At 42.0% G+C, this 12,240-nt stretch overlaps 2 protein-coding genes across 6 annotated transcripts; both read left to right on the top strand.

Annotated features, from left to right (window-relative positions):
• Nucleotides 1-766: 766 nt before the first annotated feature.
• On the top strand, nucleotides 767-4,449 carry LOC104453791 (50S ribosomal protein L15, chloroplastic). The gene is made up of 4 exons (XM_010068416.3): nucleotides 767-925; nucleotides 998-1,364; nucleotides 3,337-3,488; nucleotides 3,983-4,449. Exons 1-4 carry the CDS (start codon nucleotides 845-847, stop codon nucleotides 4,202-4,204), a joined length of 822 nt encoding a protein of 273 aa, XP_010066718.1. The 5' UTR covers nucleotides 767-844; the 3' UTR covers nucleotides 4,205-4,449.
• Nucleotides 4,450-9,149: 4,700 nt separating this feature from the next.
• On the top strand, nucleotides 9,150-11,922 carry LOC104453793. Of its 5 annotated transcripts, none has more exons than XM_039315771.1 (5): nucleotides 9,150-9,562; nucleotides 9,711-10,043; nucleotides 10,284-10,499; nucleotides 10,613-10,676; nucleotides 11,000-11,922. In XM_039315771.1, the coding sequence occupies exons 3-5, from the start codon at nucleotides 10,348-10,350 to the stop codon at nucleotides 11,306-11,308; spliced, it is 525 nt and encodes a 174-aa protein (XP_039171705.1). In that variant the 5' UTR covers nucleotides 9,150-9,562; nucleotides 9,711-10,043; nucleotides 10,284-10,347; the 3' UTR covers nucleotides 11,309-11,922. The 5 variants fall into 5 exon arrangements, with proteins under 5 accessions (XP_039171705.1, XP_039171706.1, XP_039171707.1 ...); XM_039315772.1 differs by having other exon boundaries at nucleotides 9,711-10,036; XM_039315773.1 differs by lacking the exon at nucleotides 9,711-10,043 and having other exon boundaries at nucleotides 9,150-9,676.
• The last annotated feature ends 318 nt before the right edge of the window (nucleotides 11,923-12,240 follow it).

Raw genomic sequence — 12,240 nt, forward strand, 5'->3', positions numbered from 1 at the left:
AGTTGATGAAAGGTCATGGCTTCTGAAGGCCTCTTTGGTAACCGACACTAAATTATATTCTTTTGTTCCTAGGAGTAGTTTCGGAACAAAATCTTTGGTAAAATTTTTGTTCTTGGGAACAAATTTCTATTTTTTTCGTTCTTGAAAGTAGATTTGGAATAGAATCAAGAATAAAAGAAAAAAAAATTGATTTTTATTCCTTGAAAACAATTCTAGAATCGAGCCCATATTTTCTTTATCTTCTTCCATTTTCTTCCTCTTCATCCACCGCCACGATTGCCATCTGCCACCATTTGCTATCCACCACCACCACCGCCGCCGGCAATCGGTTGCGGTGAGGCCAACTAACTAGCAAGGCTTGTCGACGAGGGTCGGTGATGCTCCGATGAAATCGCCAGCCACTTGAAGAAGAAAAATAGGAGAGAGAAAGGAAAAAAAAAGAAAAATGAAAAAAAGTAATAAAATTATTTAAAAATTAAAAGAAAATAATTTGGAGTATAAATTTTGAATACGGTACAAAACGCAATTTTATTCCGAAATTGAAGTTTTGTACGGTTATTAAATGGTTTAAAATGCTTAGAGATTTTCGGAAACAAAATAAAAATGAATTATTTTTTTATCCAAAATTATTTTTAAAAACGAATCGTTACTAAACGCATCCCGAATTTCTTGTTCTTGTGGGCTTTTAAGGCCTTTTCAACGCCAAAAATGACAGAAGCCTACAGCGAAACCATGTCGAACCGGGTTCGAAGGAAACGCGCTACTGAACCGGGTCTTATCCGTTAGCAAAAACACGTTCCGATAGCCGAAGCATCGGCACTCCATCTTCAACTCGCTCTCGTCCATGGCGTCTCTCCTCTCCCTCTCTTCGGCTCCTTTAACGAGGCTCGCCGTCGTCTCCAATCATCCCTCTTCCTCGTTCAAGGTACTCTCTTTCCCTCGGGCGCGATGACCATTCTCGCCGTCGGAAGCAAATTCTCAATCTTTCGCCTCGCAGGGGGGCTCCGGCAGCTTGAGAGCGAGACCGTGTTTGTTCCCTCCCGCGAAGCTGATTCAGCTGAAGAGCAGACAGCGGCAGAAGCCCACGCTCGTCGTCAGCGGCAAGGCGTCTTCGTCGCCGGCCGTCGAGCAGCCGTCGTCGTCCTCCCCCGCCCGTTTCAGGCTGGACAACCTGGGACCCCAGCCTGGGTCGAGGAAGAAGGCCAAGAGAAAGGGTAGGGGTCATTCGGCGGGCCAAGGGGGGAGCTGTGGGTTCGGGATGAGGGGCCAGAAGTCCCGGTCTGGACCGGGCGTCATGAGGGGCTTCGAGGGCGGTCAAATGCCGCTCTACCGGCGTATCCCTAAATTGCGTGGCATTGCGGGAGGTAATGAATTGTGGCTGTTTCGTGTTGCTCTGTCGGGTTGCGGTTAAGATGTCTTGGTGTGTTTGTTTGATTTTGGGATGAAATGGGTTTCTTGTGGGATGGGCATTTGTTGAGGTTTATGGATATGACGTTTTTGTTGGGTGGTGGACGCTATGATCAAGGATCATGCAAAAATTGGGGATTTTGAGTGTCTGGAAGTAGTTATGTTTTCTGAGGAAGGAACAAGCAGAATGGGGGTTCAATCTTTGGATGCGGATCCAAAAAACTTGTCGCTCAATTGGTGTGGAATTGTTAAAAGTACTTGTCTTAAGCATTATCTCTTAAGAATTGTTCTTTCTCTAGCTTGAAAAGCTTGCTTGTTCTTGAAAAAAGCAAAAGGGAAAAGGCTCTTTTCATTTATACATACTTAGAAAGCGATAACTGTTTTCATGTCCATGCCGCTCAGTTATGCATTTATTAGCAGTTATATCAGAACCTAATTACTTGTGGTGATGGAGATCACTAGGATTATCAGTTTTGCACCTGCAGTTAGGCCTTTGTCATCCATATATTCCGAGTCACTGTCATTTCTAGCTGAAGCTCGTTGAGCTGACTAGTTTACTGTGATATTGAATGTTTCAACACTGCCCATGCTAGTGTATAGTTTCTCTATGTACTCGCTTCATGGTAAAGCAATACAAAGCGGCAAGAGGGAAAAATAAATAAAAAAATCTATTGCAACAAGGACTGGTCTCTCTTCATTTTAATCTGTCACATTAAGTTTTGTGATCATGCTCCATTTAATCAGCAATCAGACATGGAACATTGGGATGACTTCACACAACTTCTTAAAAAAGGTTTTCGGATCCTTTTTTCCAGGATATTGCAGTCTAGCCAAGGTAGTTCGTCATGTTTGATCACTCATTCAGAACTTTTCAGTTGATGGCTTGGCCTAGTCATGGGTCATCTTGTCCCTGTATCTAACCAAATATCTGCATTTTATTTCTACATTAGTTGGTAATACCAAAATCAAAATATGATGTCACCCTACCTTACCAAAAAAAATATATATGTATATGATGTCACCCTATGTGGTGAGCATATGATTTTGGGATGAATTTGCTTAAAAATTATGTTGGTTTAATTTTTTATGGAAGCAAGGATATTGGCATCCTCAAGAAGTTGGACAATTTTTCTCCGACTGGTCTTCTTGACAGTGTTTTATGCTTGTATGTTGTATAGTTAACATCTGTTTATGGACAAGTGTCTATCTTTTTTAAGTGTTTTTTGAGAATGATCGACAATTTTTGTTTCCACCCTTACAGAGTATATTGTCTGCTCCTTTAAATCAAATCTTGTGGTTTCTGTGATGAGTGCTTTTATGTATGACTAATCTGATTTGTGGGTGCCCCATCATTGTCGAGGAGTTATACTTCCTTTCTCTCTTCTGTCTTGGACCACTAGTATTACATGGAGAGGCCTAATGGAAATAATTAAGTAACAGTCATCCATAGTTAAGGCAATCCAGAATATAAGACTTCTGAGGTACCAGAATTAACTTATTCGTAAAAGATGCCATCATATCTATATTAACTGTGAAGGATTGTTGATTGTGGAACGTCATTTGGGAGAATCCTTGATATGCAATAACTCCAGCTTTAAGGATCGCCTGAACTGATGACTAAATAAACAAAAGATTGTCGAGAATTTCTAGGGGCCAAAAGTCACATCTTCCCTGAAATTCTTAGTTTTACCTACAAATTGGAATGAGTGGTGTAAATATAGGTATAGGCATGTGGTGGTAAGCCAGTTCTCTTGTTTTGCCGTTCAGCCTTATGTTTGTCGCTTCAGTTGAAAATTCTAGCGGCACAGGTTTGTAGTAGAGAAGACATCTGCTTTGTCTGGGCGAAAATGTCTCTATGTTCCATGTGCCTAATTATACTTTATACAATGTAATTGCTGAGACATTTTGTTTCATTGTTTTATTGGTAAGGCATGCATGCGGGATTACCTAAGTATGTTCCTGTCAATCTAAAGGACATTGAAGCAGCCGGATTTCAAGAAGGGGATGAGGTGTCTCTAGAGACTTTAAAGAGTAAGCGTCTGATTAACCCATCTGGAAGAGAAAGGAAACTCCCTTTGAAGGTATGAACATGCTAGGGTATGGCTAAAGTGTTGCCACAGTAAAATAGAGGCTGTCCCTGCTCTTCTTTGATGCATCGCCTTTTTCTTTTTCCCCTTTTGAGCAGCACTTCTACACATTGTGGAGGCTTTTTAAGTGTCGTCTGTAGCACTTAGGCCTCAAAATTTTGTCAATGATGTCTCCTTCTTATAAAGTTCATTTAGAAGCACATGCTTGCTCCCTATATCTGCTTAATGGAACTTGTATTCCCCGTTTTTCCATCATAAGCATAAGTGGACTTATCATTGTCTTCAGTGCTTGCGAGTTGAATCCATCTAATATTCCCTTCTCTAATCATTAGATACGCTTATCCCATAATGCTTGTGTTTTTCTAGCTTTGTAGAAGAATGGTAAGAAAATCTTTTATTTCTTGATTTTGAAGGCAGCAACAAGTAGAGCTTGTCGTGTAAGTTTTCTTGAACTGTTGTGAACTGTTCGGTTGTTACCATGAATGCAGATTTTAGGAGACGGGGAACTAAGTGTCAAGTTAACTGTAAAGGCCCGTGCCTTTTCAGCAGCAGCGAAAGAGAAGCTCGAAGCTGCTGGCTGTTCCCTCACTGTCTTGCCTGGGCGAAAGAAGTGGGTTAAGCCTTCTGTTGCCAAGAACTTGGCACGTGCCGAAGAGTACTTTGCCAGGAAAAGGGCTGCATCTGCTGCTGCATCGGAACCCTCTACGTGAGCCATTTCAAACTTTCAAGGTGTTCCCTTTTTGGCCCCTCTCTCTCCTGTGTCTAGTTGCCCTTCTATCTCTCATGTTGAAGTTGCATCTCTTACCGTATCTCCAATTCATTACCATTAGTTTAGTTCAGCACTAGAAAGGTGCGAATCAAGCTTTGTTTCCTGTAGATTCATTCGAAATTTACTATAAAACTCTAGCAAGTCTAAATGCAGTCTGAATGCAGATGTCTGCTGATTCTTTCTGTACTTGATGATGCCTGATGAAACTCCCACCTCCTTTCCTCTGTTTAGTTCCGTGTACATCGAGAACGTGACCCTAGATCCGGGACTCTACCTTCTTGGATCATTCTTGCTCTGGAAATAACTTGGAGAGAGGGAGATCTATCGCAAATATGCAGGTGCTAGAATTGGAAAAATGACTAGTACTCGCAAATGCATCGAGTGGTGTACATACACGGCCGGCCTCGTGACAGCACCAGATGTCTATTGTCGAATCATCTTCACTAAGCATCAAACCGACCAAGTTCCGGACCACATGCATCGTTTTTATGCCCCCCCTCCCTCGTGATGGGAGTTCAATCTCACGTTCCAATCACCTTTCGACACTTAAAATATATTACCTCTCTTTGACTCGTTTCATCAGTCGCCATCATGTGGTGCAATTAATGAGCAAAACTATCGTCCATCTTAAGCATCGTCCGTCCAAATCGATGGTCTCATGCTAAATGGATAGAGGATTCTGCTCGGTTGTTAGGCGAACGCTGTACTCTCGAGGGCCACGAGCGATGACAAAAACTCCGGTTCTAGACAGCGAGCGAGCCTCGATCCTAGAGACAATGGCCATACATACGACGAGAGTCGCATGTCATTACAATCGTTCGATCGCGTGAATCCATCCACGAACAATTGCGATCGATGCGGTCCACGTTCGAACCAGATCCGAAAAACTCTCTTTCAGGAGTATTATCCGAACCCGGACCGGGGCAACAACGACGGGAGAATGGGATCGTGGGGACAATCACAAACGGGACCAGATTTGACAAAGAACTGCTGCCGGATCTTCCCCACTCTTTTTAAAAAATATACCCAGATCCCCTTTTTTTCCTCCTTTTTCTCTGTTTTTTTTTTTTTTTAATTTCCATTTTCCCATTCCTTGAAATAGTTTTTTATAAAAAAAAATGAGAAAAAAGTATATTTTATTTTTAATTTAGGTGGGATGCCACGTGTCGAGCGAGTTGAGGGGGAGAGAGGAGACGACGTACCACGACTCCCTAGGACGGGACTGACTGACTGACAGCGGAAGACGTGGCTTCACTGTTCCCCGGCTCCTCCTCCGGCCCACGTGATGATTCAATGTCGCCCACAATTAATCTGACTTATTATTTTAAAATCTCAGATAAATAAATAAAAAAATTTAAAAAAATCGGAAAAGATAGAAAAGAAAATATAAAGAGAAGAGCGAATGTGTCCTGGAAAAAAGTAATGGAGATAATAAAGCTAGGAGAAGGAGAAAAAGAAATGGATGGCTGAAAATATCCGAGAGGCGAAGCATCCTAGTCACCTCCATCGTCACGCATCTTATCACGTTCTCCCTCTCTCTTTCTTTCATTTATTTATGTTTTGAATTTTCTGCTTCGAGCTTTCTTTCCTTTACATTTAAGCAAAAATCGCGTCCGGCATTGATGTCAACTTTTTGCGAACTTCGCGATTGCCGTTGGCGCTTTCCTACGCGGCGGGGAGAGATACGACCGTTCGATACCTTCGCGATATTGGCCATTAATATCTTTGAGAATGTATTATTTTATTGCGATGTGCTGGAAATAGATATGCTTGAGTTGAGAGACAAAAAGAGAAAAAGAAGAAAGAAGATGTTCCGTCTAGACAATTTTGGTCAATTTCCCGTTCGGCTGGAATTTGAAGTTTCCCTAAATTTAGTTATCCATGGTCAAAGACCAGATCGTGCACGTGGACCGTCCTTGTGGTTAGCCAGGAAGTCTGAAGGTTAGTTATGCAGATGACTACAAACTCGCTTCCCAAGTCTATCCTCAATTTCATGAAATCCTGGTTAGTTTTCAAAAGACAATCCCGAGCTTAGGTATATTGTCAATCTTAAATTCCACGCTTGTGCATAGGGATATTATATTGACAGACTCCTTCGATGAGTTGTCGATGCTTCATCAACATCTTAAATTGACTATTCTATCGACGGGGTACATATGTTCAACCCCATCCAAATTCTTTTTTTAGCGAAGAAAAAGTTACGGTTATGACTTACCATTATTGTAGATTATATCTAGGTATAATGTCAAATCATGTTTCTCGTCATTTTTTATCATCAAGGACTTTGTATTATTTGATGCCAATTACCGACTTATTCACATGTAAACTTAATTAAAACACAAGTACATGCACAAAAACCAAATATAAACACTAGTCTTACCTTCCATCTATTGCTCGTGCACTTGTAACGATCGCCATCCTGTGCCAGCCTTACGATTGTGGCGCCATAGCCATATTATCCATCATTTTCACCAGCTTCTGGGACCGATATCATGTGTTTTAAAAATTTAAGTTATTAAATAAATACATTATTTCATATTTAATTACTCTAACATTCTTACTCATATGTGGGCATAAGCCTCGTCTTACTTGAATATTATGTAAGATTGAGTACTCTCAATTATTCAAAAAATTTAAGTTATTAAATGAAAGTGTGTTTTAATATTTAATTATTCTAATGGTGTCATGAGGAGAAAAAGAAAGAGGTTATCGATGAATTGATTGTGAATGATGCATGCTTGAGTGCACAATTTGGAAAAAGAAGAAGTGTGCGGTTTGTAAAGTAATCCCTCGATGAGATTACCTGAATTTCCTCTAACAGCTAATAAAGGTAAACACACCACTTCATCATTACTACCAACCACTTTCAGTACATCTGCTGGGAATCTTGTCTTGCCAGATATCTAGACTTTAACCTTCTGTTTGGAAGAGAAACAACACGACCTTGTTGTCTTTATGTTCACCTCCACTTTCTTCACTTTCATTTTCTTTTACCTTTACTTTCCCTGCCCATTTAGAAACCATTCCAAGCACGGTCCAAGTCTAGTCAATCGACAATCAGTATAGAAAATCAATGGATATTGTTTCGACCTTGTAGCAATACTCAACTCAGCATGGCGAAACTCTCACTTATCAAATTACATAGGGAGCTAAGTTCATCACGTCAAAAATGTGTTAATTGCTTTAACTGTTTAATTACTTTAAATCGCAACGATTCATATCGCATCTCCTCTCATGGTTAGACTCACTATTTATATCCCTTTTTTCCATTAAGACAATTGATTTACGCCACGTGCAAATTCCTTTAAGAGGGTATGAGGTATAGATGATCAATGGAAAAGCCGAGCTAGATTAGAGCTTTCTATCGTGCCTAATATGTTAATTAGACCCGTTGTAGACTAGAAATATATATCATTTTAAAGTTGGTAGGCCTAGTTGGGGTTTACTTGGGGTATATCGAATCTTTTAACTAATTGTTGTTGCCAAAACTGTCCAAATTTGTGCTTTGAGCCCCCGAAAAGATTGGGGGCTTTGGTAGCTAGGACCATAATTAGGTCCATTTCAATGCCATGAGCAATTCCATCATAAGATATTGGTTTTGATTTTTACTTGAGCCTTATGACCACACTTTACTAGTACACAATTTGATGTCAATTCCAATCGCCAATCCCTTGGTAAAGTAATCAACCATTCAACAATTTAAAAGCACATGGCATAAATTTATTCGTAGGTAAACGTAATTAATGGACGAGCCTCAGCAGCCATGCTTAGCATTTAACCTCAAAATCGTAATCCAATCATGCTAGTGACTTAAAGAAATGTAATATCTTGTTTATAAAATCGATAGAGCTTAGGTAGGCTTGAGTAAACCAAAGATGGTTAATAGGATCAAAGTAAAGATTAACCGGACCAAACTCTTCCATATGATCATTTAGGTCTGGGCTCGCTCATTGAATTACTTGCTCTAATTATAAGATCTATTCAAAAGTCAGGAGGTGGCATGCTCATATTACCTAAATGCGTCAATCATGCATTATAAGTCAATTCGACATAAACATTAAAATATATCTATTGGGAAGTAAATGAGCAAACATTATACTGACATTTTCTTAATTTGAAATAGACGGGCCAATTGAATTGGGAACCCCGCCATGATCCGATACGATCATGTACCCTCGAGGTACAAGCCAACCGAGCTAGGTCCCTCAGGTCGGATGGGGACCGGGTTTAAAGAACACACCGAACTGGTTCGGATCTGGATCAGGATCAAGACCCAGCCCAGGTTTCAAAGCCCACCCCCGCGCGCGGGGTTGGAACGAAGGATTTTAACCATTTTTACTACTCATCATGGATCCGTTGTCTCTTTTCCCTCATTCTTTTCTACCCCACCTTTCTTTTACTTTTTCGGGGCACAACTCCTGAACACCAAATAGTTCCCCAAATCCGGCTTTTGCCAAGACGCACTCCAATTTCAAACCTAAAAACCTAACTCCATTTTGAAAACGCGAACTCTCCTCCCCCGGCGGCGGGCCCCACCGGGGCCACGAGATATTTTTTCTGTCTAACGATTCTTTCAGTCCCTGCCCTCTCGAAATTAAAATAATGATTTCCGAGAGAGGGGGTGGGTGCTAAAATCGATGAGATTTTCTCGCGGGGAGGCACCGCCTGCGTGAAACAATCAAAGGGAGGGAGACAAAAAAAAAAAAAATGGGAAAAATGGGAAAAATCTCCTCTTCTTACATTAACATCGGTTAGGTCAGGACTTAGGAAGAGACGATGGGAGAAAGAAAATTAAAAAATGCGATTTTTTCTTCCTTCTCTTTCTTCCTTTCCACTTCGGCTCGATTCATTTTTTTAGTTGCGGAGGAAGAGAGAGAGAGACAGACAGAGACAGAGACAGAGACGTTGCAGCCTTGCATTTGTGCAGGCCTTTGCCTTCTCTCTCTCTCTCTCTCCTCTGTCATCGCTGTTGCCCAATAACACGAGAACGCTTTTGCTTCTCTCTCCTCCCCCACCTTTCTCTCCCTGTCCATATTATTTTTCTTTTCCGCAGCAGATTCTCTTTCCCCCATTCCTCCTCCCCTCCTCCGGCGAAAAAATCCTCCTCCCAACGCGTCTATAAGTTGAACTGCACCTCTCCTAAATGACCCTTCTTTGTACCTCTCGCCTAACCTTCTCCTCTGTTGCTTGTTAATACTCCTTCCCCTCCTGATTTTCTTTCTTTTCTTTTTTTTTTTCCTTCCCCTCCAAAAGATTGGTCCTCCTTTGGGAGGCGCCCCTTGTACAGTTTTTAGCTCAGGTACCTCTCTCTCTCTCTCTCTCTCTCTCTCGTGGGTTTGTGTTGGAAAGGAAGGAGCTTTGGCCTCTCTGGTGTTTGGGGCCTTGATGGGGTCGTCTCGTGTGTTTCTTCGTGGTAATTAGTGCGTTTTTCATTCTTCGGTTTGCAGATCTTGATGACATGTGGGTTTCCGTTTAAATCGGAGCTGAGATTTGGGGGATCTGCGAAGCTTCCTTAATTTCTTGGCCTGCCTGAAATTCATCTTTTCAAAGCAAGCAAGTTTTTTCTTTTTTCCTTTTAAAAAAATTTGTTTTAGGTCCGTTTCCGGACCCTATGTTGCCAGATCCATGTTGGCAGAGCACAAATCCTGCAGATTCGCTATCGCCCCATTTTGGTCGTGACCTTCCCTCCATGGAATCGGGCTAATTTCGCCAGTTCCGTCGGTTTCTTGGAGAACTTCTTGGGGAAAAATTCGAGCCTGCCGATTAATCCGACGTTCGTGGTTGTTATTTTTTTCGTTTGTCTTTTCTGGGTCGGAGTCAAGATGCTATCTTGAGTTCTCTGTTGCGAAATCGAGTAATTAATAGGACATAATTCACTGGCCAGATCTTCATCGTGAAACTGCTCGGCATCTATAGCACGCCGTCCAAATTAACTGATGTAATTTACAGAGGTCCTGTTTTGTATTGCCCCTTCCCCATCAAAGGTTCTTGCCTTAACTCCGATCTATTTCTGTGGACAGGAACTTGTATACACAAATATCAACTCGGAGAGAGCGTAAATTTATCTTTCAAGAACAGCGAAAAATGAATCCCTGTTCGATCCAGCAAAGTGCGTTCGTGTCCCGCGAAGAAATGAGGAGAGAGGCGGTGGTTTGTCCGAAGCCTCGCCGTCTTAATTTGTTCAGCGCCCCCATCCAGGAGCACCACCCAATCAGGCCCTTCAGATGGCACTTGGGGTACCCTCTCTCTCTCTCTCTCTCTCTCTCTCTCTATGCGTTTGCTTGAGTTCTTATGTAAGTGGTCGATGTTTTTTAAGGTACTTATGGTCTGTTGCTCGCTTGATCTGCAGGAGCCAAGCTGAACTGAGCGATCTGAAAGCAGGGACTGAGGTTTTGGATATCATCCTGACCAAGGTATTCTTTTGGAACCTGCTCTTAAAGCTTATGAAGTTCATCTTTTTTTAGTACATTTTCGTCGCATTGAATGGATCTAAGATCTGAAACTGCGGATCTGGAAAATGAGATGCTCGTAGTGGTGTACTTGGCCTTCGGTATATGTTATTTTAAGAGGTCATGGAATACCAGCAAGATGTGCCAATTCAAGCTTTAGATCAAGTAATCAAACCGCGCTTTAGGATTTTGTGAACCCAGCAACCTGCTCATTGCCTGAATAGACTCACATTAGTGTTTGGGATCTCGATTTCTAAGCTCATTTGCTATTTGGGATGACATTGCAGGGTGGCAATGGTATGGAAGAATTTAGTGCACAGATGGCCTCGTCGCCCCCATTTTTTTGCGGGTCACCGCCGAGTAGAGTAGCTAACCCATTAATTAAAGATGATCGGTTCGGGGACGATAGCTTCGCCCCGTTCTCGCCGCTGTCTCCGATCCCTACCCCTTTGGGACCGTCCTTGTCTCCATCATCTTCTTCAAGGAAAGGAGGCTGTGTTCGCGCAAGTTTTGGGAACAAACCTGCGGTGAGAGTGGAGGGGTTCGATTGCCTCAACAGGGACCGCAGGAACTGCGGGATCCCAGCGCTGGCATAGAGAGACAGCGGAGGCCCCACGAACCGAATCACACGCCGACCACTAAAGTCATCCGTTTTTTACTGCTAAACTTGATGAGCGCGGGAGATTTTTGAAATCACGAGGGAGCACGGAAGGAGCATGTCTCTTTTTTGTTAGTGTATATATATGTTAAAAAAGGTTCTATGTAAATTGAATGGGAAGTGTCTTGTAAGTAAAATGAGTCGTTGACCAAAATAATTGAGAGAGGGAGTGTCCTTTAGGTGTCTATTGGATGGAAAGTTTACTGAGAAACTTGGCTTGAGCTGAGATGGGAGATCGACCTTTTAAATTTTTCTAACCCCCTTTGTTTGTCTATCCTCTTTGGTTTATTTTGTATGTAAAGAGAGTCGAAAGATGATGTGGGGGAGTTTTTAAGAGTCTTTTGAAAGTTTCGTGGAGCCGGCTTAAAGAGGGTGAAGTTGTACAAATCAGGTCGAAGTTGAGTAATCGAAGTTAGTAATTTATGTGTAAATAGAAACCCCTTTACTTATATCTGAACTTTCTGTTGGGAGTCTCTGTTTCTCTTCCCCATTGTTGTCTTCTTGTCAACTGGGGATGGACAATGGACATGGATGGAATCTGCTTTCTTTTGAGGCTTTCGCTGCACTCTTTTCCCCCCTGTTTTTGAATGTGAATCTGGAAAAGTTACGTGATGTGATGATGTTTGCTTAGGATCCACGCACAGCATGGGGGCATCCTCTGCTCGACTGCAGAAACTCTCTAAGTCTAGAGCGTGGCGCATCTTGCCGGTTGACTCTGATGTTTCATGTGCCCTATTTAATCGCGAGATATGGGCATCGATTGCGCGCATCCGAGGCAAGATATGGGCAGTCCTGCCTTTTTGTTGGGTTCTCGGTTTTTTTTTTTTCTTTTTTTGACCCCGCTTTTGCTGAGGCATGGGGAAATGGTCC

Source organism: Eucalyptus grandis, chromosome 6 (genome assembly GCF_016545825.1).
Source record: "Eucalyptus grandis isolate ANBG69807.140 chromosome 6, ASM1654582v1, whole genome shotgun sequence".
Taxonomy (NCBI): Eukaryota; Viridiplantae; Streptophyta; class Magnoliopsida; order Myrtales; family Myrtaceae; genus Eucalyptus; species Eucalyptus grandis.

Excerpts from the sequence above, each read along its gene's own strand:
- LOC104453791 (XM_010068416.3), top strand. The coding sequence starts at position 845 with ATGGCGTCTCTCCTCTCCCTCTCTTCGGCTCCTTTAACGAGGCTCGCC. Across the intron at positions 926-997 it reads ATCCCTCTTCCTCGTTCAAG|GGGGGCTCCGGCAGCTTGAG; the intron begins GTACTCTCTTTC and ends TTCGCCTCGCAG. Across the intron at positions 1,365-3,336 it reads ATTGCGTGGCATTGCGGGAG|GCATGCATGCGGGATTACCT; the intron begins GTAATGAATTGT and ends TTTATTGGTAAG.
- LOC104453793 (XM_039315769.1), top strand. Across the intron at positions 10,500-10,612 it reads CCCTTCAGATGGCACTTGGG|GAGCCAAGCTGAACTGAGCG; the intron begins GTACCCTCTCTC and ends CTTGATCTGCAG. Across the intron at positions 10,677-10,999 it reads TGGATATCATCCTGACCAAG|GGTGGCAATGGTATGGAAGA; the intron begins GTATTCTTTTGG and ends ATGACATTGCAG.